The sequence below is a fragment of the Orcinus orca genome, chromosome 4 (assembly GCF_937001465.1).
Source record: "Orcinus orca chromosome 4, mOrcOrc1.1, whole genome shotgun sequence".
In the NCBI taxonomy this organism is placed as follows: domain Eukaryota; kingdom Metazoa; phylum Chordata; class Mammalia; order Artiodactyla; family Delphinidae; genus Orcinus; species Orcinus orca.
This window is the reverse complement of record NC_064562.1, coordinates 8,952,406-8,976,989: the sequence shown is the minus strand read 5'-3', so window position 1 is coordinate 8,976,989 and position 24,584 is coordinate 8,952,406. Positions and strand designations below refer to the sequence as shown.

The window sequence follows — 24,584 nt, the reverse complement described above, 5'->3', positions numbered from 1 at the left end:
ATCTGTTTGTATCATCTTTAACTTCTTTCATCAGTGTCTTTTAGTTTTCTGCATACAAGTCTTCTGTCTCTTTAGTTAGGTTTATTCCTACATATTTGATTCTTTTTGTTGCAATGGTAAATGGGAGTGTTTCCTTAATTTCTCTTTCAGATTTTTCATCATTAGTGTATAGGAATGCAAGAGATTTCTGTGCATTAATTTTGTATCCTGCTACTTTTCCAGATTCATTGATAGCTCTAATAGTTTTCTGGTAGCATCTTTAGGATTCTCTGTGTATAGTATCATGTCATTGTCAAACAGTGACAACTTTACTTCTTCTTTTATGATTTGGATTCCTTTTATTTCTTTTTCTTCTCTGATTGCTGTGGCTAAAACTTCTCAAACTATGTTGAATAATAGTGGTGAGCCTGGGCATCCTTGTCTTGCTCCTGATTTTAGAGGAAATGGTTTCAGTTTTTCACCATTGAGAACGATGTTGGCTGTGGGTTTGTCATATATGGCCTTTATTATGTTGAGGTAAGTTCCCTCTATGCCTACTTTCTGGAGAGTTTTTATCATAAATAGGTGTTGAATTTTGTCGAAAGCTTTTTCTGCATCTATTCAGATTATCGTATTGTTTTTATCCTTCAGTTTGTTAATATGGTGTATCACATTGACTGATTTGCGTATATTGAAGAATGCTTGCATTCCTGGGATAAACCCCACTTGACCATGGTGTATGATCCTTTTAATGTGCTGTTGGATTCTGTTTGCTAGTATTTTGTTAAGGATTTTTGCATCTATATTCATCAGTGATATTGGCTTGTAGTTTTCTTCCTTTGTGACGTCCTTGTCTGGTTTTGGGTATCCTCTAATTCTTTTTATTTGAGTCTTCTCCCTTTTTTTCTTGATGAGTCTGGCTAATGGTTTATCAATTTTTTTAATCTTCTCAAAGAACCAGCTTTTAGTTTTATTGATTTTCCTATCATTTCCTTCATTTCTTTTTCATTTATTTCTGATATGATCTTTATGATTTCTTTCCTTCTGCTAACTTTGGGGTTTTTTTGTTCTCCTTTCTCTGATTGCTTTAGGTGTAAGGTTAGATTGTTTATTTGAGATGTTTCTTGAGGTAGGATTTTATTGCTATAAACTTCCCTCTTAGAATTTCTTTTGCTGCATCCCATAAGTTTTGGGTCATCATGTTATCATTGTCATTTGTTTCTAGGTTTTTTTGGATTTCCTCTTTGATTTCTTCAGTGATCTCTTGGTTATTTGTAGAGTATTGTTTAGCCTCCATGTGTTTGTATTTTTTACAGTTTTTTTCCTGTAATTGATATCTAGTCTCATAGTGCTGTGGTTGGAAAAGATACCTGATATGATTTCAATTTCCTTAAATTTACCAAGGCTTGATTTGTGACCCAAGATATGGTCTATCCTGGAGAATGTTCCATGAGCACTTGAGAAAAGAGTGTATCCTGTTGTTCTTGGATGGAATGTCCTATAAATGTCAGTTAAGTCCATCTTGTTTAATGTATCATTTAAAGATTGTGTTTCCTTATTTATTTTCATTTTGGTTGATCTGTCCATTGGTGAAAGTGGGGTGCTAAAGTCTCCTACTATTATTCTGTTACTGTTGATTTCCCCTTTTACGGCTGTTAGCATTTGCCTTATGTATTGAGGTGCTGCTCTGGTGGGTGCATAAATATTTACAATTGTTATATCTTCTTCTTGGATTGATCCCTTGATCATTATGTAGTGTCCTTCTTTGTCTCTTGTAATAGTCTTTATTTTAAGTCTATTCAGGTATTCCACAGATGCAGGGTACACCAAGTTGATGATGGAGATTTAATCCGCTGCTCCTGAGGCTGCTGGGGGAGATTTCCCTTTCTCTTCTTTGTTCGCATAGTTCCTGGGGTTCATCTTTGGATTTGGCCCCACCTCTGCATCTAGGTCGCCCTCAGGCTTCTGTTCCCGCCCAGACACGATGTGGTTAAAGGAGCAGCTGATTAGGGGGCTCTGGTTCACTCAGGCCGGGGGAAGGAGGGGTACGGAATGCAGGGCAAGCCTGAGGCGTCAGAGGCCGTCGTGACGTTGCACCAGCCTGAGGGGTGCCATGTGTTCTCCCGGGGAAGTTGTCCCTGGATCACGCGACCCTGGCAGTGGCGGGCTGCACAGGCTCCTGGGAGGGGAGGTGTGGACAATGACCTCTGCTTGCACACAGGATTCTTGGTGCCTGCAGCCACAGCCTTAGCGTTTCATGCCCCTCTCTGGTGTCTGAGCTCATAGCCGTGGCTCATGCCCATCTCTGGAGCTCGTTTAGGCTGTGCTTTGCCTCTGTGGGCACACAGGGAAGGAATCCCCTCTCCTCGTGCACCCCGAAACAATGGTCTCTTGCCTCTTAGGCATGTCCAGACTTTTTCCCGGACTCCCTCCCAGCTAGCCATGGTGCACTAACCCCCTTCAGGCTGTGTTCACACAGCCAACCCCAGTCCTCTCCCTGGGATCGGACCGAAGCCCAAGCCTCAGCTCCCAGCCGCTGCCCACCCTGGTGGGTGAGCAGACAAGCCTCTTGGGCTGGTGAGTGCTGGTTGGCACCAGTCCTCTGTGCAGGAATCTCTCCGTTTTGCCCTCCGCACCCCTGTGGCCGTGCTCTCCTCCATGGCTCCAAAGATTCCCCCTGCCCAGCCCCTGTCTCCGCCATTGAAGGGGCTTCCTGGTGTGTGGAAACTGTTCCTCCTTCACAGCGCCCTCCCACTGGTGCAGGTCCTGTCCCTATTCTTTTATCTCTGTTTTTTCTTTTTTCTTTTGCCCTACCCAGGTACGTGGGGAGTTTCTTGCCTTTGGGGAAGTCTGAGGTCTTCTGCCAGCATTCCGTAGGTGTTCTATAGGAGTTGTTCCACATGTAGATGTATTTCTGATGTATTTGTTGGGAGGAAGGTGATCTCCATGTCTTACTCCTCCAGCATCTTGAAGGTTCCCCCCCCACTTGCTATAAACATTCTAAATGACATAACCATATTCTGTCTTTAAATTTTGTTTTTGATTTCAGAATGGAAATAAACATGGGACCCCTAAAAAATAGTTCCAACCTGGGACACAGTAAATAATCAGGGACCATGCAGCAAAAGTTGGGGTTGACTCCCCCAAATCCTGCACAACTGGCCACCTAAGCTCAGATGACAAACCCTATACTTATCCTGCCTTCATGTCTTCTCCACAGCTATGCCAAGAATATTAGCATTCTATAGCTCCTTTGGGTTAAGGCCAATGTGAAGATACCTCTTACCCGGACTAGAAAGACATTAACTTAGACATTTTCTTATCTTCTACCTATGGATTCATTGCATGTAGAAAACTAGAATTTAAATATGTGGAATATAGGACATGTGAGTTTGTTTCACTGAGTGAACTAAATGTGAAAATAGTTTGTAACTAGGACTCCTGGGTAGCTTGATATCACCAAGGGGAAGAAGACATGAAAAGAGGGAGGAGAAAAAGTAAGGAACACTAAAGATTCATTTCCCTTATACCACACTAAATATAAGACATAAATGGCTATAATGATAATATTGATGACAGCCACCAGGCAGAGCAATGGAAATAATAATCACTTACACGTGTATGTTATTTCAGAGTTTGCAAAGAGCTTCCCTACTTCAGTGGCTCCCTTTGACATTGGAATTGTTATTCCCATTCTATAGAAGAAGTTTGGAGAGATTAAGTAATTTTCTCAAAGTAGCATTTAGGACTTGGCAGTACTAGGGCCCAAAGCCAGACTTCTCATTTCTAGTTTGCAGCCTGTTCTGCGAGACCATGTGAGAACCCTGGATTCTGAGTCCACAGTACAGCATTCTAGTCCTTGCTCACGTCTTAAGTCTTGCACATTTAGCCAAATAATTTATATTCTTCAAGCTTCTGTTTCTTTATAGCTAAATATTATCTACCCTCCTTTTCTTGTTGGATAAAATGAAACAGTATACAAGAAAATCTTTTATACACTGTGAAATGCTCTATAAATGTGAGGAAGGTGTAACTAAGCCCAACTTAATGACTGATATTTCTAGGGGCCTCACCTCAACATATCCTTACAGTTTTTCCTCCCTTTTGTCTGGAAGAACAAAGAGTCTCCTTCTCTTCAAAGTTAAACCTTCCACCTGTGCTTATATGAGACCAGCAAATATTTATCAAGGGCTAACTGAGAGTCTATTGCCTCACTTAATGTCCATCATGATTTTACAGATAAAGAACTGAGATTCCTAAAAGCTGAATAATTTACCCAAGATTATGCAAATTAAGTATTAGAGCCCAGGAAGTCCCATTTCAGAGCCTATGTCTTTAATCACTGTGCAGTATTGCCTCCCCAATGACTCAGGCAACTTCTTTGTTTTCCCCCATTTCAGTTATCTATTACTGCGTAACAATCCAGCCCCAAATTAAATGGCTTAAAACCAGTCCCCCTATTTGCACATGATTCTGCAATCTGTACTGAGTTCAACTGGGTCATTCTTCTGTTGACTTTGTCTGGAGTCACTCATGAGGCTCCAACCAGCTGGGAGCTTAACTGGGGCTGAACCATCCCTTGTGGTTTCTCATCCTCCAGGGTTCTCTTCATGTGGCTGCTTATCATTCAGTGGTCTGGACCAGCCTCTAGTCCACGCATTTTTATAGCATGGAAGATGGCTTCCACAGGAGGACAAATCCCACTTTGCAAGTGCTTCCCAGGCCTCTGCTGGCATCCTACTTGCCAATGTCCCTTTGGCCAGAACTAGTCACAAAACCAAGGGCAAAGTCACAGGGTATGAAACCCAGGAGGTGCAGGTCGCTGGAGGCCATGATATTTACCACGTCTCCTCTCTTCCCATCTATCTTCTCATTCATTACTTATGTTTCCCCCTCAGCATAGAAAAGACTTGGAGGACCACACCTGAATACAAGTAAAAGTTTCCTGTGACTGCATTTCCCCTTTAGCTACCATCTCCATCTCACTCTCTTTCTTTTCATGGCCAACCATCTTAAGAGTGGTCTACACTCACTGTCTTCACTCCATTACTGTCTATCTACTCCCCAGTCACTGGAGACTGGCCTCTACCAACACTGTTGCACCAAAACTACACTCCCTCAACTCTCCAGTAACCTCTGCATTTCCAAATGCAGTGGAGAATCTCTAGACTTGTTTACTTTGACCTCTCTGTAACATTTAATGTTTTCTTTTTCTTATGCGACTCTCCTTTCTCTCATCCTTTGTATGTTTAGTTCTTCCCATCCTCTAATGGCACCTAATGGTCTTCACTCACCAGGGTTCTGGCTCCTGCCCTCTGTTCTACTCACTGTATAGCTTTTCATGCGAAAAACACTCAAACTATACCTTTAGCCCCAAACTCTATGATTACCTCCAGACCCATTCATTTAAGTATATCTCTACTCAAATCCAACAAGTCCAAAACGAATCATCATCTTTCCTCTAAAACTCTTATAATCCCTTATATTTGTATTACCACCACCCTTTACCCAGTTGCCCAAATTAGAAATGTGATAGCCCAAGACTCGTCCTTCGCTTCTTCCCACAGTATACAATTTGACATTGAGTCTTATCTGTTCCGGCTTTAAATATTTCTCATAACTATCCAGTGGTATACTGGCAAATGTTTAGCTACCAGCTTTTGCAGGGGATGGGGGATGAGTAGCATTTGATGATTTCCATGGTGTAATCCTCCCACCATGGTTGATTTCAAGCTACTAATGTGACATCACTGAATAGAATTGGGAAGAGAAGTGCATTACCACACATTATATAGTATTTCCACCTACAGATACAACAGGCATAAATAACTTCAAGAGAGTAGTAGCAGTAAAAGTAGTAAAATAAGTATAAAATGATGAGTTCTGAGTATTTATTTCTTTTGTTTTTAATATAACTAAATTGTAAGTGTATACTTTAATTTTCAGTGATGGCTTTGTTTAATAGCCAGCTCACCAAATTCCTGGAAATTTAACAACTGGCTCTCATGAGCCAGTACAAGCTGGATCTATCCCCCTCTTTCCCGTTCTCAAGACCAGAGGCAAAATTTAAGGCTCTGACCACCTGTCATCTTGATATTGCAATTTCCTCCTAGTAAGTCTTTCTACTCATCTGTCCCCCACATTGCTGTCCCAAGGACCCTTTCTAACACTCAGATCTGATTATATCATTCCCCCACTTACAGTCATTGAAGACCCATAGCTTTTCAACTGGAACTTAAAATTCCTAGTTTAATGCACAGAGACTTGCCTTGTTTTGAGCCTTATCTCCCTCTGCTTCACCCACTAACACCCTAGCAACTCAAACATATGCTGTCTTATGACTCTGGACCTTCCCCATGCTGCTTCCACCCTCTAGATTGCCCTTCCATCTTTCACACAGCTAACTAGTACTGAGTGGTTTTTCAGATCTCAGGTTAAGAACTCCCTCCTCTGAAAGTCTTTTCTATACAGTGGCAGTATAGAGTACTGATTGAGAACATGGACATAAAACCAAACAGCTAGGTCTCTAATGTCGGTTCTGCCACTTAACTGAGTAACCTTGAACACGTTACTTAACCTTAGTTTCCTTACTAATAAAAAGATGAAAATAAAGTGCTACCTTGTAGAATTGTTGGGAAGATTCAAAGAGTTACTATGTGCAAAACCCTCAGAACAGTGCCTGTAACTTAAGCCCTTAGGACTCAGTAAATGTTAGCAACATTAACTACCTAACTGTAAATGCTTCTTGTCTGTATTTCCACAGCATTATGTACATACTCATCACATGATACTAAATCACTGATTTACTTGACTTCCTCGTTTGTAACTCTTCAGACAGGAACCATGTGGCCCTGTGCTTAGGCAGTGTCTAGTAAGTGCTCAATAAATGAATAACAGAGTAGATGAGTGATGCAAGCTCTGGCCAACTGGGCACATGTTTCTTTTTGACTCATTCAGCTGCATTAGATTTAAGAAAGTGAAGGCAATTTGTGAGATCCTATGATCAAATCAAAGGGAAATATTTTCTCAAGTTTAATTAGCTATACATAGTGCTATAAAAACTAAAATCAGAAGGAAATTAGTTTTAAAACCCACAATGCTTTTGCTGATTTTTGCTTCCTCTTTATGTCGCTACCATTTACAAGAAATGTGGTAACGGTGTCTTAGCCTAATTCCATTGTTATTTGTGATGAATGTAGGAAAGACTCCTCAAGTTAAAGGGAGCTTTGGTAAATGTGTGGGCAAAAGAGACTCTAAATGTCCACTGGAAAATTATTCTGACCTCACAGCAAAAATTAAATTCTATTATTTTCTGAGGCTCTAAGTTGTTTATCTAAGAATCGCAATTTGACTTTTATGGAAAATGAAAAAAGAAAGATGTATTGAGCATCTCCTAGGTATCAGGCATTTTTACAAATACTATTTCTTCTAATCTTCACAAAACTGAATTAGATGTTGTATTGGGGTTCTCCAGGGTGGCAGGGAATAGATATGTGTTTATATTTATATATAGAGAGAGATTGATTATAAGAAATTGGCTCATTCAACTATATACACTGATAAGGTTCCATGATTTGGCTTCTGCTAGCTGGAGACCCAGTAAGCATGGTGATCTCATGTAACTGTGCACTTCTAGTCTGAAGGCCTGAGCACCAGGAACTGATGGTATATGGTCCAGACCAAGGGCAGGAGAAGACCAATGTTCCCACTCAAACAGGGAGGCTGAGAGAGCAAATTCTCCCTTATTCCAACTTTTTGTTGGCCCTCAACAGATCTGATGAAGCCCACCCACACTGGAAGGGCAATCAGCTTTATGCAGTCTACTGATTCAAATGCTAATCTCTTCTGGAAACACCTTCACAGACACATCTAGAAATAATGTTTAACCAGATACCCGGGCATCCCACAGGCCAGTCAAGTTGTCGCATAAAATTAACCATCACAGACGTTATCCCCATTTTCAGATGGGGAATCTGAGGTTCAGAGGGTTAAGTAATTTTCCAAAGATTACATGGATGGCAAGTGTGGGTTCAAGTTCAAATACATGTGTTTCTAATCCCAAAGCACCACGTTCCTTCTACTAAGACAGTAAGTCTAAATCAGGTGAATTTGCCCTCCAGGGTCACTTGGCCATGTCTAAAGACGTTTTTGGTTGTCATAACTGGTGGGGATTGAGGGACTTGCTACTGACATACAATGGGCAGAAGTTAGGGATGCTGCTAAATGTCCTACGATGCACAGGATGGCCCTCACAACTGAAAATTATGCAGCCCAAGATGTTAATAGTGCCAAGATAAAGAGACCCTGCCTGAAACTATACTACATTAACGGTTTTCCAAAACAGTAGACTAGTAATAATATGCTGATCTAAAATATAAATGACTAGAGTTCCATAAACCTAATAAATACTGGTGAAAAGAGTGAATGAACGTTAAATTCTAGATTATGATTTATTTTAATAGCCTCACCTACCTTGGAAAATTTGGGAAGAATAAGTGATGGGTACATGGGAAAGTACTTTGAAAAGGGAGACAATTTCTAGGTCCAGACAAAAACAAAATATTGTTCAAGAAAAGAAATGTAAGTATTACTCAACACAAGAAACTGCTACTTGGCTCAGCTACGAAGAATATTTACCTTGTCAAAATGTCAAATAGTGATTTAAATAAGAATTGTGATACAATTATTTTAGGAAGAGGGGGAGGGGAAGGAGGAGAAGAAGAGTACTGTGTGCATGTGTGCGTGCATGTGCTGTGTGTGTGTGAAGTGAGAGCTGTTACAGTATTAAATTAGTTGAATAATGTTAAATATTAAGATATTTTTAAATACCCACTTAAGCATTTATTTAAAAATATTGAGTAACTAGCAGAAGAAATTCCTCACTTTCTTTATAAACATCAAAGTAATATTTAAAGCTGTATGGATGTATTTATATATAAAGCTATGACTCTAAAAAATCATTTAAAAAGTCATATTCTAGTTCTGGGAGATCCAGAGAATCTCTATTAAAGAATAAAAAGTGTACCCCTAATCCCAGTCAGAGTTCAGACTACCAGGCTTAGGGATACTCTGCAAGAAAATGTAGACAGCCCACTCTTTTAAGAGTTCATGTGGAGGCCAATTTACTTAGCCTCCCTGAGCCTCACTTGTTTCATCTCTAAATTAAATAAGTTCATTTGGAACTAATTAAACTCAAATGCATGGCAAATAACAAAAATGAGACAGACCAGGTACAACTGCCAGCATCACTTATAGATGATAGTCTCAACTCAGATCCAGCCAGCGGTTGCCATAAAGACATATTGGTGCTAAGAGGCTCAATGGTTCAAGAGAAACTACAAATCTGAACTTTCACATGAAAGCTCCAGATTTTAGAATGCTAGTTTAAAACACACAGTGCCTGCCAAACCCAACCCATCTGCAAGCCACCACCAGCTCACAGATTCCCAATGTGCGACCTCTAAATTAGTGAACATGGATGGCCCCTGTAGGGCAGTGCAATGTCTCATTTCTAAAAATCTCTACTGAATGTATGAGTTTCTCCAACACCAAAGAAGCAGTTTGTTTAATTCAAACCTGACCCACTATATTACTTCACTTTGTGACTTCTGCATTCACTGTGAACACTCACAAATCTTCAGAACCAAGATCTGCATAAAGCCTTTATCCAAGAAAGCACAGTCATCAACAAAGCTAGGTGGGCTTCCCTGGTGGCACAGTGGTTAAAAATCTGCCTGCCAACGCAGGGGACACGGGTTCGATCCCCGGTCCGGGAAGATCCCATGTGCCACGGAGAAGCTAAGCCCGTGTGCCACAACTACTGAGCCCGCGTGCCACAACTACTGAAGCCTGCGCTCTAGAGTCCGTGCTCCACAACAAGAGAAGCAACCGCAATGAGAAACCCGTGCACCGCAACGAAGAGTAGCCCCCGCTCGCCACAACTAGAGAAAGCTCGTGCACAGCAATGAAGACCCAACGCAGCCAAAAATAAAAGAAATAAATTAATAGAAACAAAACAAAACAAAGACAGGTTCTGCCAAACACAGCTGGGCCAAAAAATCAAGGAGTCATTCTCAGAGGGACATGATTGGGTAAAAACTGTCATTAATCGGTCTTTTCAGACATGTTAGTCCACAAGGACAACAATTGCCTTTAAATACAAAGGACAGTATCAAGCTCAATATTTGCTAAGCAGAGTATCTTTTAATCTTTTACAAGGAAATTTTACCCACTACTGCTAATTATCTTCTTGGTTTACAGGTCTAGAAAAATGAAGTCTGTGATTTTTTTCCTATTCATTTTGGAAACTGCAGTTGCAATCCCGGTAAATATCCTTTCTTCTATTGTTACATCTCTCCTTCCTGACATTCAATTTAGAAATCCTCCATTTAAAAGAAAATGTTCTTCAGCTTGTGCTATTTACTTAGTAGCATGTTAATCATATCACTTGTGAGGTGCTTTTGATTTTATATAGCCCTAAATTTTTAAGAAATAAACAAATCAGGGACCACCCTCCCTAAATAAATAAATAAATAAATAAATAAAATGTTCTTATAGAATGGTTTGAAGTTCTCTTTTTTAATTTTTTTATGTTTATTGGCGTATAGTTGACTTACAATGTTGTGCTAGTTCAGGTGTACAGCAAAGTGAATCAGTTATACATATACACATGTCCACTCTTCTTTAGATTCTTTTCCCATATAGGCCATTACAGAGTACTGGGTAGAGTTCCCTGTGCTGTACAGTAGGTCCTTATTAGTTATCTATTTTATATATAGTAGTGTGTATATGTCAGTCCCAATCTCCCAATTTATCCCTTCCCCCCCCACCTTACCCCCCTGGTAACCATAAGTTTGTTTTCTACATCTGTAACTCTATTTCTGTTTTGTAGATAAATTCATTTTTATTTTAATCAAATTATTTTTTTCCCAAGCAAGGAATGAATGACTAGTAAAAATGAAATAAGGTACTTTAAAGAAATATATTTCTTGGGAATTCCCTGGTGGTCCAGTGGTTAGGAATCCATGCTTCCACTGCAGGGGGCCCGGGTTCGATCCCTGGTCGGGGAACTAGAATGCCGCAAGCCGCGAGACACAACAAAAAAAAGGTCGACAAAAAATATATTTCTTTAAGAGCTAACAGGTTCTACAAGATACAAGTACGCAGCTGAAAGTGTTGACTAACAGTCTATTAGCCAGGGAATATGCCCAAATACCAAAGAGAACAGGAAGAAATAAATTCTCCTATGGAAGCTCACCAGGCTAATATGAAAAATCTAAGAAATTAGTATGAGAAATCTTGGAGCAAATACCCACACTCGCCAGCAGCATTTTCTTCAAGATCAATACATACTGGCTGAGAAATTCTGAGTCTATAATGAAAGCAAGACCCAATAGGTTAAGGACAGGAAATGATATGGTAACCATAAATCAGCTCCTAACTCACACTTGGGGGTACATCCAAGCAAACATGCTGAAAGCAGACAGGACCAGAACTTTCTTTTCTTCACAGCCAGATATACTAGCCCCACCATTTACACGGCAATAAATCAGCCACACACAAATCAGATCATCTGAGACCATGTCAGCAGCCTCAAAATACCTGAACGTTGTCTTTGTTGATTTAATGGGACCGTAGCTTGGATGATCATTTGGATATCTCCCAAAGCATCCATATCATCCTTAATCAGACTAAAGGATTTGTGCCATTTTTTCCTTTTCACCAAATGGATAAATCAACCTCCTTGAAATAGACAAAGCAATTTATCTCTTGTTCCTTCTCTCCTTCCCTCTCTACTACGTCTAAGAGTCTGTCCTTGCTTTTGTTGTTGTTTAAAGATTTATTTATTATTTATTTATATATTTTATTTATTTTTGACTGCGTCAGGTCTCAGTTGCAGCACGCAGGATCTTTCTTTGTGGTGCACGGGCTTCTCTCTAGTTGTGGCGTGCAGGTTTTCTCTTCACTAGTTGTGTGGTGCGCGAGCTCCAGGACACGGGGGCTCTGTAGTTTGCGGCACATGGGCTCTAGGTGAGGCGTGTGAGCTCAGTAGTTGCTACACGCGGGCTTAGTTGCCCCGCAGCATGTGGGATCTTAGTTCCCTGAGCAGGGATCGAACACGTGTACTCTGCATTGTAAGGCAAATTCTTTACCACTGGACCACCAGGGAAGTCCCTGTCCTTGCTTTTTGGATAGCTTCTGGTTGACAGATGTGTCAGCAAGGATAAGCACCAGGCCACCCAGACCAAGTAGTTCTTAGAAAAAAGAATTTGTGAGCACTGCTAAGAATCATGCTTAAGTAACGAGGAGCTACTCCAGCTGTAATTATAAATTCTCCTCTGAAATTACAGAAGTGGAATAATTAATATGTTCAGCACAGAGAGAAGTTCCCACAGGACCATTGTTTTCTCTTGAAAATGCGGTTTGCCCTTGCAGCTGTTGCCACTATGTAAACAAGCATCAAAAGGGTCTTTGAACTAAATGTTTGAATGACACGCCTGCATATAGACATGTTCCAGATGTTTCCCTGCTAGGAAAATTTTTTTCATAGACTCAGTCCCGTGTTAAAAAACTAAGTATCGGGCTTCCCTGGTGGCGCAGTGGTTGAGAGTCCGCCTGCCGATGCAGGGGACACGGGTTCGTGCCCCGGTCCGGGAGGATCCCACATGCCATGGAGTGGCTGGGCCCGTGAGCCATGGCTGCTGAGCCTGCACATCCGGAGCCTGTGCTCCGCAGCGGGAGAGGCCACAGCAGTGACAGGCCTGTGTACCGCAAAAAAACAAAACAAAACAAAACAAAACAAAAAGTATCTTCTCAAAGGATATACCTGTTAAAAATCTTGTATCATTTTCCCTGCCTGCCTGAAATCTCCGGAAATAAGTGAGTTCTGTATGGTTCAGAGAAACCACACAGATTTCCAGAGGGTATGTTGTTACATGTGGAGAGAATAATGAAACAGAATTTCACTTTCTGAAAATTTCTGAAAGATAAACTGCTGTGTTTCTGAAAGATAAGCTGTTGCCTTTCTTCCAGCTTGCTGAGGAGGAGTGGAGGAAGAAGGGTGCAGAGACAGGGAGCAGTTCTCCATTAATAAGCAGAAAGTCTCCTCCACTATTGTCCTCCATCAGGCCCCTGCCAGCAACTTGCCAAACTGGCCACCGTTCTTTCTCCATGCTCCTCTTAAAAATGGCTTCTCTGGAAATTTTTTCAAATATGATTATTCCTTTTAGTTGAAAAGGTAATAAGAAGCAAGAGAAGAAACCACATCTAAAAAAAATCCTGGGGGTGGAGGGATGAACTGGGAGATTGGGACTGACATATATACACGACTATGTATAAAATAGGTAACTAATGAGAACCTACTGTAGAGCACAGGGAACTCTACTCAGTGCTCTGTGGTGACCTAAATGGGAAGGAAATCTTAAAAAGAGTGGATATATGTATACGTATAACTGATTCACTTTGCTGCGCAGCAGAAACTAACACAACATTGTAAAGCAACTATACTCCAATAAAAATTAATAAAACAATATAGGACTTCCCCAGCAGTCCAGTGGTTAAGACTCTGCCTTCCAATGTAGAAGGCGTGGGTTTGATCCCTGGTCAGGGAAATAAGATCCCACATGCTGTGGGGTGTGGCCAAAAACTAACTAACTAAATAAATAATAGAATAGAATAGAATAGAATAAAATAAAATAGATAACCAACAAGGACCTACTGTATAGCACAGGAAACTCTGCTCAATATTATGTAACAACCTAAATGGGAAAAGAATTTGAAAAAGAATAGACACATGTATATGTATAACTGAATCACTTTGCTGTACACCTGAAACTAACACAACATTGTTAATCAACTATACTCCAATATGAAATAAATACTTTAAAAAAGTAATTTATATTTCACTTTAAAACTAAATCAATCAATAAAATCCTGTACTCCATGACTTTCTTTACATTATATAATCAGCACTACAGGACCTGGTAATGGAGTAAAGACAAGTCAATTCAAATAAAATCTGAGTTTTATACTTATACCTGGACCTGTCTGACATGAGTGTTCACAGTATCTCTCTAATAAAGACCTGTGATGAATACCTGCCTAAGATATCAGACAGTTCATATTGTTACCACTGTGTGATATTACTACTAGCTATAGTAATTTTTCACTTGGGTTACCCCTTAAAATTCACAAAATGTCTTGTATACATAGCCTTACCTTGATATTTCTGCTCACCTCACCTTGAGAGATGAGAGAGTACAGATGAACAATTTGTCAAACCACCACACATAGTAAATAGCAGAGTCAAGACTTGAAGGAAGGTCTCTTATCTCTACGTCCAGTTGTTCAACTTCTCCATCATGTATCACCGCCCAGCTCTTCATCTATGCCTCCAGTCTTGCTAGAAATAGAGCTATTCCTATAAAGGAAATAATACTCCATAGTTGTTCAGCCCTACTAGACTTGGTGTCCTGTTTCATACAGTTTTTCAATTAGTTCAAGATTAAATTATTTTTTTACTACATGATTTCCTGATGAATATAAGACTGACAGAGTTAGGAAAATACACAAATATTGAATAAAGGGTTTATAACTTTTCCTGCTAATTATCAGTGAGTACTTAAAAGTTAATTTAAGAAAATGCACAGTGCTATAGCCTATGGTTAATTTGATTTCATCTTTATGCTAAACAACATTTTTCAAAATTATAAAGTACAAATGCTTTGTAAAAGTTTGAAAAACACAGAAAATAATTCCAAAAATCAAAGGTTGCTATTATTGAAATCATTTTGGCCCTATCTTCCCCCATTCTCTGCATATATAACTTTTTCTTCATCATGATTGGGATTTTGTTTTCACTTAAGATTATATTCTGACTATTTGCTTGTATCTTTAAAAATTCTAGAGAATATCTTTTAACTGATGTATAAATGAAATATATTACTACTAACAATGATGACAAGAAAAAAGTAGCTAGAAATTTTTAACATTTAGGCATGAATAACAAACCAGTTTTTAATTTTTTTCAGACACAAGCAAGGTTCCTATCTGATCATTCCAACCCAACTGCTGATTCCTTGAGTTCCTTCCAACAGGCTGAAATGTTGGTAACATCTGAGCACACTGCAATCCCCACTGTAAGGGCTGAAGATGCAGAAAATGAAACTGAAGTATCCATAGAAGACCATCCCACTCATAAGGTAAAAGTAACATGGTTATACTAGTACAGACTTTTGTCTCTCAAGGTCTCAATTCTAAAGCGTGGTCAAAGAGACTACCTGATTCACTCTAAGTTTAATTTTTTTAAGATGATGATCACATCAACTGCCTCCAATCTCTAACAGAATTGTGAGGATTAATGAGTTTTACTTCTTGGGCTGAAGTGCTACATAATTGTTTTATTTCAAAAAATTCAAGTTCAGGTTAAACTTGTAGCTATCAAATGTGAAGAACATCAAAAGTAAGTTTATAAGACATTACGTGAAGAAAAAGAATTAAGAAATATCCAATGCTGGCTTATGAATTGTAAATATGATGTAGATATGACATAATCATTTGTTTCAAGGATAAACTTTTTTCTTTTTAGCCTGAAAAATCTTCAGTACTAAAGTCAGAGGAGGAAAACCATGACCAGTCAGCAGATCAGGACCAGAGTTACAGCCAACACCTGGGATTACAGGATCAAGAGAAAAGTGAAAGCGACTTAATTGAGAATTTGGAGTATACACCAACTGAAGGTACACTGGACCTTAAAGAAGATATGAGTGAGCCTCCAAAGGAAAAGCTCCCCAAGAGATTCCTTGGTCATGATGTTAGTCCCACTGTAGATTCTAATCAACAAGAAAGCATCACAGAGACAGAGGAAAACCAAGAACAACCTATAAATGACTCACATCCTCAGTTGAACGGGAGCAGCAAACATATCCAAGATCTAAGTGTTCAAGGAAACCAAGAGCAGGGTCCAAATATCCCAAATGGAGATGAGGAAGAGCCAGGTAAAATTGGTACCCACAATGATAACCAAGAAAGGGAGAGAGAAGTTCCCGAGCAGCATTCTACCAGCAATCAGGAAGAAGACAGTACACAGTCTGATGGTATTCTGGAAGAGTCCTATCAACCAACTCAAGTAAGCAAGATGCAGAAAGATGAGTTTGAACAGGGTGGCCAAGAGCAAGAAGAGGAAAACTCCAATGCAGAAATGGAAGAGGAAACTGCATCAAAAATCAGTAAGCCCAATCAAGATAAAGAATGGCAGAGCCGAGAAGCACAGCCTGGCCTTGAAGTTATCAGCAACCATGAGAAGATGGACAAAAAGACTCTTTCTGAGCCTTTGCTGGTGGAGCCTACGGATGGTAACATCATGCCCAGAAATCATGGGACTGATGATGACGGTGATGATGGCCCCAGGCACAATGCGAGTGAGGAGTACTTCAACCCAAGCGAGGCTTTCCTGGAGAATGAAAGAGCTCAATCCAATTACTATCACATTAACTATGAGGAGCAAAGAGAAAAAGCACGTGAGAATGAGAATGTAGATACCAGCGAACCTGTAGAAAACCGAGGGGTGAGATTGTTTACAATGATGCTTGTCCGATAAAGTGGTTAGCTTTTCAAAAAATAGCCATGACCTTTCTCTGTGCTCCTGCAATCCCTTGTGCTCATCTCTTAGTACATTACTAAAATATATTATAATTATTTATTTTTCTCTACATCTCCATCATTAGTCTGAAAATGCCTGTTTTATTTGGGTTCCCCTAGAAGCATATCCTGGATTTTAGTGCAGTTTGTTTGAGAAGTTCAGGGAACAAAGGAAGCTAATCAACGGTACATAATTAAAGCCATGGAAAGCACATTCCTCTGGATTAGCCCCTTTGGAGAGTGAGGGACCTATGGCTTTTATATAAGCTGAGGATTACTAGGAGAGGTGTGAATTCCCCAGCACTTCCAGTCTGTCCTTGGGCAGGCCATATAGAGTGTCGTGGTTTTCCAGGCACAGAGATGCAGATACCGGCAGTTGAACGTCCCTGGCACTAACTAGAGTGGTAAATTCTGATAGATAAGAGGGATGGGAGGCATGACAACTGCTGCTCTCATGCCTTGATAGCAGGTGCCAGGTCATAGTCAAGTTGATCACCAATGCCTAGCAAAATGCCTCTAACATAATAACGTAAGAGATCCAGCAATGTTTATTGATTTAGCTATAAAGGCAAAGAACAAAGACTTCAGCTACAGCTTTTTGAAGCAAACACACACCAAAATGATAATCGGGAAACAGCAACAGGGTGAGGGAAGGGAAGAAACATATTGCAATTTGGTTGTTTAATCATTTGGAGCTTTCATGCAAAACTCTGGCAGCCACCCACCAGGAGCACCTAAGCACAGCTTTTGGTGGGCAAGGTGAATACTAACTTCGATTCCTGAGAACTCTGCTGCCATTCTAAGGCAGGAGTTTTCTTACATTTTAGAAACCTGGTAAGAAACGTTTCCCAATAGCGTCACAGAGATTACTAATGTAATCATGTCTTAACTATAGAATCACATGGTAATACCACATTTCTACTGTTTTCCCAAACCAAAGGGGAGGTTCCAACTTCGCTTCTGATGTTAGTTCCAATGTTTATTGGGTAACCCCCAGAGATATAGCACTGAACCCAGTTCATAAAGATAGAAATGGCTCCTGTTCTCAGAGGGTTACTGTCTATTTCCACGGCTGCGGCTGGTGTCTTCTCCTTCTGAGATCTGAAACGATCGGAGTATGAAAAGCTCTGTGAAGGTACGCACAGTGGAAATATAAATTATGTAAAGGCTTTCCCTAAAATAGACTTCAACTTCTGCTCTTGTTATTATAAAGGCCAAGAAAGCAGAAAGCTCACTGAATGAAGATGACCATTCAACTGAAGGCAACACAAGGGTGCACAGTGTCGGTGAGTACGGGCTAAGCAAGCAGTCTGTGACTATATGAGGAGAGAGACGGAATGGGCTATGTTGCGCTATCCCCATGCCTTCATCTGTGACTACTGCACAGAATTTTTCCTCTCCCCACTCCTCCCCAAGGAAATGCTCCCATAAATTGTTGACATTCTCATGTGCACATTTGATCTACAACTGTGGTAACTGTGTTTACAAACTGGAAATCGGTTGCAATGTTACTGCAAAAGCTAGAATTCTTTTTCTCTAAGTCCTTTTGCTTCGGAGAAGAAAAATTGATTCTACCTTATTTACACTCAAATCCATAACTTAGAATTGAGATCTCATATTTAATAAAGACCTAATTCTTTTTTTTTTTTTTTTTTTTGCGGTACGCGGGCCTCTCACTGTTGTGGCCTCTCCCATTGCGGAGCACAGGCTCCGGACGCACAGGCTCAGCGGCCATGGCTCACGGGCCCAGCCACTCCACGGCATGTGGGATCTTCCCGGACCGGGGCACGAACCCGTGTCCCCTGCATCGGCAGGCGGACTCTCAACCACTGCACCACCAGGGAAGCCCCCAAGACCTAATTCTTAATCACATACCCCAATTACAAAATTTTGAATTTCAACCATAAAAATTCTCATGGCTTATTTAACTTTGACCAACTTGCACAGCACTGCTCTGTAGATGTCAGACTATGACCATTGCCGGAAGGTCAAGAAAAGTTGTTTGTTCTTTTTAGATCCCCAATCCAAACTGCAAAGAAATCTAGACTATTATGCAAAATAGTCTGGAGCCAGAGGGTCCCACCTGAAAATTAACGCATCCATTAAAAAGACTTCTAATGTTTTCCCAAATCTTCTCTTATTCATGAAAATGGAACTGTCTGGATGAATTTGAGTTTACGTACTCACTTTAGCTTTGTCCATGTTTCCTGTCTAAACTTTTCTGTTAGATTCTTGCATGAGCTTCCAGTGTAAAAGAGGACACGTCTGCAAGACTGATCAACAGGGAAAACCCCACTGTGCTTGCCAAGATCCAGCGACTTGTCCTCCTACAAAACTCCTTGACCAAGTAAGGCTTCTACAAAATGGTCTTTAAGGGACATCAAACAGTTAGTGATTTGAATGAAAGTAATTTGCAGTTGAAATCTTTTGTTAAAGGAAAGAGTGAATGCCCAGGTTATCATCTAATATTTAAACAACAGTCAATAGAAACAGCAGTTCATTAGACTTTAAGGAACAGAGTGTTTTCCCAATGAACATCCCCAAGCCTGAGGTTTTTCTCCTACTTGTCTTTCTTAGGTTTGCGGCACTGACAATCAGACCTACGCCAGCTCCTGCCATCTCTTTGCTACTAAGTGCAGATTGGAGGGGACCAAAAAGGGGCACCAACTGCAGCTAGATTACTTTGGAGCCTGCAAATGTAAGAGTCTAACCACCACTGCTGAAAGTGTTTTGGATGAATCTGAATTATATACATATATATAGGTACTCATATATATGCAGGCGACAATAGCAAAAAGTCAATGTAGTTCTGAATCCAGGCTGCACATTAAAATAACTGGGAAGACTTTTTTAAAAATTAGAAGAATAATGTCCAGGCTTTAACTGTGAGAGATTCTGATTTAATTGGACTGGGTTGGAACCTTGGCATTGTTTTTTCACTTGTTTTCAAAGTAACCAAGACAATTCTAATGTGCAGTCAGCGTTCAGAACCACTATGATAATGTTATCCGCTTAATAACTGAGATGAATCATTGGAATTTTGTTAAATTAGTCGTCCTCTTCCAAAAGCTAAGCCTTTGCCAAGAAGTTTTAGTGACAGCATAGTCCTCCAGAAGTTTTTGAAATTGTCTTCCTTCCCCAGGATACTCTCAATTGTGTTTGGATCTCCTGGTCGCTAAGTGATTCTCCACATTAGCAGTGCTCACTAACCTCTCCTGTCTTTCCAGACACATGAGAGGATTCAGTTTCTCAGCCCCCTTGATGTTAGATGCAGCCATATGAGTTGCTTTGTCCAGTGAAATGTGAGCAAAAGTCATCCATGGGAGCTCTGGACAGAGCATTTAAGAGCTGTGTATGGCTCTCCATGCCGTCTTCACCTCGTGTTGAGATGATGCTGAATGGCGGTGTCTCCCCCATCCTGAGCCCCAGAGAGACAGAGGAGCAGAGCTCTCCTGCCAACTTACAGGGGACATGCAGCAGGATGGAGAGATAAACGTTTGATGTGATGTACGACATACTAGTCAACACTGCTGTATATGGTATATTTGAAAGTTGCTAAGAGAGTAGATCCTGACAGTTCTCACCACAAGGAAATAAAAAACTCAAGTTAACTATATGAGGTTACAAATGTTTAACTAAACTAATGATTACTGTGGTAATCATTACACAATATATGGATGTCAAGTCATTATGCTGCACACCTTAAACTTACAGTGTGGTATGTCAGTTATATTTCAATAAATCTGAAAAATATGTTTGTTCCTTTAAGCCACTGAGATTTAACATTATTTCCACAGTATAAGCTAACTGCTGCCTTTTGCTCTTTTCTCCTAATAAATAGCTCTTGTGACCTCTACCTCTGAATTCCAACTCTCTGATTCTAGAGTAGTGGTTCTCAGCCCTGGCTGCACATCACAATTGCTTCTGGAGCCTTTTAAAACACCCTGATGCCCAGGCTCCACCCAGATCAATCAAATCAGGATTTCTTTGAAAGGAAGCTGGCATCTGGTATGTTTTTAAAACACTCCTGGCGACTCTGCTATGGTGCCAGGGTTAAGGACCACTGTTGTGATGGAGGGGCAGTGAGGATGCTGTCAGTCACCGGAAGTTGTCAAGCATCCTATTATGAGGACTGTCCTTGGGACCGGAGTAAGACCCCCAAATTAAAATCAATTTACTTTCTGCCTGGAACAGCTATTCCTGCTTGTACGGACTTTGAAGTGAACCAGTTTCCTCTAAGGATGAGAGACTGGCTCAAGAATATCCTCATGCAGCTTTATGAACCTAACCCTGAGCACGCTGGATATCTAAATGAGAAGCAGAGAAATAAAGTAAGTTATCCACGGCCAGCTACCTAAGCGTCTGTCTACAGAGCTTGAGGAAAAAAGCGTCAGGGGACGGGGCGGGGTGGAGGGGGAGGGGTATATCAGCCCTTCCTCTGCATATCAGAAACCACACCTAGTTAACACCCATGGATTAACAGAATAGTAGTGGTCATTATTCACGCTTCAAAGCTTGGGACACAGCCAAACCACCCGATTCGTACAGGCAGGGCAGGGGCCTGAGTAAGAGCTCTTGAACTCATCCCTAGAGCAAACTCTGTTGACCAAAATGAACCTCAGTTCAGCGTTTTTATATGTTCAGGCCCAGGCATATTATTTAAATCTAAACGTGTTTTTTGCCTTTATAGGCCAGACATAGATTTATGATATAAGGGAAATCCATTATTAACAATGTCAGTAATATATTAAGATTAAAAAGTGCAGAATATTAATCCTAGAAGTTCCCAGGGAAAATTCATTCATCAGATAGTTATTGAGTGTATACCAGGTACCTGGAATTGATTTACATGCTGGAAATACAGCAAGGGACCAAACAAAAATCTCTGCCTTCATGAGCCTACACTCTAGGCAAAGAGATGATATATACTTATATACACATGTATGCAAATATGAACATACATGCAAATGTATAAATACATGCAAATAAACATTTATGCAAATATGTTATGTCAGGTGGGATGAAACATGCTATAAAGAAAAAAATAAAACATGTAGGAGGGTGTGCATTAACTGTGTCAAATGCTGTTTACAGGTTGTTAAGATGGGGACTGAGAGTTGGCCCCTGATTTGGCACATGACAGTCATAGTTGACCATGACAGGAGTTGTTTTTGCAAGAGAAAAGCCTGAATGGATAGGGTTCAAAAGAGAATAGGAGGAATGATGTAAAAGCAGCAAGTATAGAAGACACTTTGCTGTAAAGGGGAAAAGTGAAATGGGTAGCAGGTGGACAGGAATGTGAGTTCAAGGGTCCTATCTACGAGCGGGAGGTGACAGAGGATGTTTGTATGCCTCTGGAAATAATCCAGTAAAGAAGGAAGGGTGCCCAGCTGCCACAGGGTATTCTTGAGTAGATGAGAAGGGGTGAGCTTCTGAGCACCAGTGAGCGGCTGGGCTTAGTAGGTGAGGAGCGAAGGAATTTCACGCATGGTGACAAGGAGGGAAATTGGTAGATGTGTTCATGAGAACAAGTAGAATTTCTGTTCTGATTGCTTTCAGTTACTCAGTGCACTAATTGGTAACGTCACAAGCTGGTAGTTTTATATGCATTGCCCCTAAATAATTTCTATCCTCTCTCTTTAACAACACATTGCCACAGACAGCCTTGAGAGCATTAGATACAAAACAGGGAAATTTCAATGGGGGTGCCAAGCAGCATCACGCCAGGGCTGACCTGAGCCACAGCAGGCACTGGATGGAAATACATAAAGGATTAAGAATGGAGTATGCCAGGACTTCCCCGGTGGTCCAGGGGTAAAGAATCGAATCCGTCTTCCAATGCAGGGGACGCAGGTTTGATCCCTGGTCAGGGAACTAAGATCCCACATGCCACGGTGCAACTAAGCCCGCGCGCCACAACTACTGAGCTCACACGCCTCAACTAGAGCCCGAGTGCCGCAAACTACAGAGCCCATGCACCCTGGAACTGGCACGCCACAGCTGCAGAGCCCACGCCACAGCTAGAGAGAAGCCTGCGTACCACAACGAAGAGCCCACGTGCCTCAACTAAGACCTGATGCAGCCAAAAATAAGTTTAATTAATTAATAATAAATCTTAAAAAAAAAAAAAGAATGGAGTATGCCAGTGGGGAAGAACAGAACTTTTCACCAACAAATGAACAATTTTGTCTAGGTCCGTTCAGCCCTTTTCATTAAAACCTTTTCATAGTTTTAAGAAATATGAGGAACATCACTTGGTTAAAAGATCAAACAAAGTCTTAAATTTCTTCTGAAAACCCCAGGGTTTTTTAAATGTTAGCTGTTATTCTATGCAGAAAGCTGTAGTGTTGATTGGAAGGCATGTAATTTGTTCTCAAATAACATTCTGGGTTTGTTTTCCTCTGTCATGTGAGGAATACTCTTCAAGTAAAGTTTAGCAAGTGATAATTCCGTTACACTTGTCTGATTCTCTAATGATCATCTCCCTTCCTAATCTCAGGTCAAGAAAATTTATCTGGATGAAAAGAGACTCCTGGCTGGGGACCACTCACTTGACCTTCTCTTAAGAGACTTTAAGAAAAACTACCACATGTATGTGTATCCGGTACACTGGCAGTTCAGTGAGCTGGATCAACATCCTAGGGACAGGTAAACAATTTCCACCTTCCCGTTAACTAGGTCATCTCCCTGATGCAATGTCTAGTTATCTGTACCCAAGAATTCTAAACAGATTTACGAAACTTCACAGTTCCATTTTAGAACACAGAAATGTCAAGCAAATATGGTTATGAGTCTAAACACAAAGCTGCTTTGAGGGACTTCCCTGGCCGTCCAGTGCTTAAGATTTCGCCTTCCAATGCAGGGGGTGTGGGTTTGATCCCTGGGCAGGGAGCTAAGATCCCACATGCCTCGCGGCTAAAAAACCAAAACATACAACAGAAGGAATATTGTAACAAATTCAATAAAGACTTTAAAAATGGTCCACATCCAAAAAATTTAAGAAAAAAAGAAAAGTGCTGCTTTGACCATAACAGAATATGGCCACAATTCCACAAGCTCCCAAGTTTCCATGTTAGGGTCCAGCCTCCCGAAAGGCTCTTTCCACTCTTCCTCATTCTTGATCCTAAATTCTGAAGCTAATCTGATTGGCCCCAGTTGGATTAAGCACCTACGTCTGGAATGATCCGGTACGGCCAGTGGTAAGAGCCAGGTTGTATAAACATGATTGTTGGGATGCAGCCCTATAAATTTAGGGTGGAGGGACGATAGTTCCTAGGGAAGAAGGAAACCTTATGAACTGACATCCCAAAAGCTGTCTGTCTTACCCACAAATCGTTTATTTCATTTGTAGCTCTTCATGAACACACTCCTTATTTGCCGTCCTCAGCAGCCTTGGGGAAGAAAAATGCCCTTGGTGGTCGTAAGAGTTAGCTCTTCATACACAAGTTAGTAACCCAGTTAATTGGCTGCCATTTATCTCATTGCAGGGTCTTGACCCACTCTGAGCTCGCTCCTTTGCGGGCATCCCTGGTGCCCCTGGAACACTGCATAACGCGCTTCTTTGAAGAGTGTGACCCCAACAAGGATAAGCACATCACCCTGGAGGAGTGGGGTCACTGCTTTGAAATTAAAGAAGGTAAATTCATCATCAGCCCAGGGAGGGGGGTGTCCTCTTCTCCAGATAAGCCCTAAGCCTGCAGCCCTCATAGACAGGTCCTGCTGTGTGTTCAAATTGAAACCTAGAGACCACAAGGTGGCAGACTGCAAGGTTATTTCTTACTCCCTTTATGATCTGTGTTTCAAAGTGTAGCAAGGGTAAATATTTAAGGGGTAACTGCACTGAGGTCTCAGAAATTGGCTAAGCCTAAGAAAGTGATGTGAATCCAGAGAGCTGCGCCAAATCTCCGAAGGCCACCTTTCTACGGAAGGAAGGAAGGACTTTATATCCTTCCTTAACCTGAGTATTG

The 24,584-nt window shown here is 40.8% G+C and overlaps 2 protein-coding genes across 2 annotated transcripts in view; one reads left to right on the top strand and one right to left on the bottom strand.

Annotated features, from left to right (window-relative positions):
* DSPP (dentin sialophosphoprotein) overlaps positions 1-24,584 on the bottom strand; it is a 144,099-nt gene that overhangs the window by 95,166 nt on the left and 24,349 nt on the right. Inside the window, exon 3 of the mRNA XM_049709017.1 lies at positions 14,197-14,398. The gene's annotated coding sequence lies outside the window, so the exon portion shown is untranslated. The remainder of the gene's footprint in view (positions 1-14,196; positions 14,399-24,584) is intronic.
* Positions 1-24,584, top strand: part of SPARCL1 (SPARC like 1) — a 53,957-nt gene that overhangs the window by 18,712 nt on the left and 10,661 nt on the right. Inside the window, exons 2-10 of the mRNA XM_004266146.3 lie at positions 10,240-10,303; positions 15,009-15,179; positions 15,566-16,543; positions 17,831-17,903; positions 18,846-18,964; positions 19,195-19,315; positions 20,812-20,948; positions 23,117-23,265; positions 24,105-24,253. Of these exons, the coding sequence (XP_004266194.1) occupies positions 10,250-10,303; positions 15,009-15,179; positions 15,566-16,543; positions 17,831-17,903; positions 18,846-18,964; positions 19,195-19,315; positions 20,812-20,948; positions 23,117-23,265; positions 24,105-24,253 (1,951 nt within the window). The 5' untranslated portion in view covers positions 10,240-10,249. The remainder of the gene's footprint in view (positions 1-10,239; positions 10,304-15,008; positions 15,180-15,565; positions 16,544-17,830; positions 17,904-18,845; positions 18,965-19,194; positions 19,316-20,811; positions 20,949-23,116; positions 23,266-24,104; positions 24,254-24,584) is intronic.